General features: G+C 75.6%; 1 protein-coding gene across 1 annotated transcript in view; it reads left to right on the top strand.

The window, feature by feature from the left end:
- The first annotated feature begins 9 nt into the window (after positions 1 to 9).
- The window catches only part of TBC1D22B (TBC1 domain family member 22B), a 15,592-nt gene continuing 15,056 nt past the window's right edge, over positions 10 to 545 (top strand). The window contains exon 1 of the mRNA XM_035347368.1: positions 10 to 82. Coding sequence (XP_035203259.1) covers positions 27 to 82 — 56 coding nt within the window. The 5' untranslated portion in view covers positions 10 to 26. The remainder of the gene's footprint in view (positions 83 to 545) is intronic.

The following is a 545-nucleotide window of genomic DNA, read 5'->3' as shown; positions in this document are numbered from 1 at the left end:
CCCCCCCCCCCCCCCCCCCCTCGGCCATGGCCGCCGAGAGCGGGCGGCACTTCTGGAAGCGCAGCGCCAAGCTGCCCGGCAGGTGGGCGCCGGGCACGGGCCCGCGGGGGGGGGGGCTGGAGGGTTTGGGGGGCCTGGGGGGGGTCTTTGGGGGGGGGGGTTCGGGGGCCTGGGGGGGCTGGGGGGGGTTGTTGGGGGGCTTTGGGGGGTGTTGGGGGGAGTTTTTTGGGGGTGGGAGGTTTTGGGTAGGAGGGGAAAGGCGTTGGGGGGGGGGGGGGACGTGGTGATGTGGGGCAGGGAGGGCTGAGGGGGGGCTGCCCCTGTGCTGGGGGGGGGGCAGGGTTTGGTGTGAGGAGTGGTTGGGCCTTCACCCCCCCCCTCCCCGTCCCCCCCAAGACCCTGCACGGAGACACCGAGGGCACCCCGGCTCCCTGCTGCCCCCCCCTCTCCTTTTCCTGGACTCCCCCTGTTCCCCCCCCACCCTCTGGAACCCCCTTTCCCCCCCTCAGCCCCCAAGCAGCCGCCCCCTTCCCCCCCCCCCCCCC

This window comes from Oxyura jamaicensis, chromosome 26 (assembly GCF_011077185.1).
Source record: "Oxyura jamaicensis isolate SHBP4307 breed ruddy duck chromosome 26, BPBGC_Ojam_1.0, whole genome shotgun sequence".
Taxonomy (NCBI): domain Eukaryota; kingdom Metazoa; phylum Chordata; class Aves; order Anseriformes; family Anatidae; genus Oxyura; species Oxyura jamaicensis.
This window is presented reverse-complemented; position numbering and strand designations above follow the sequence as displayed.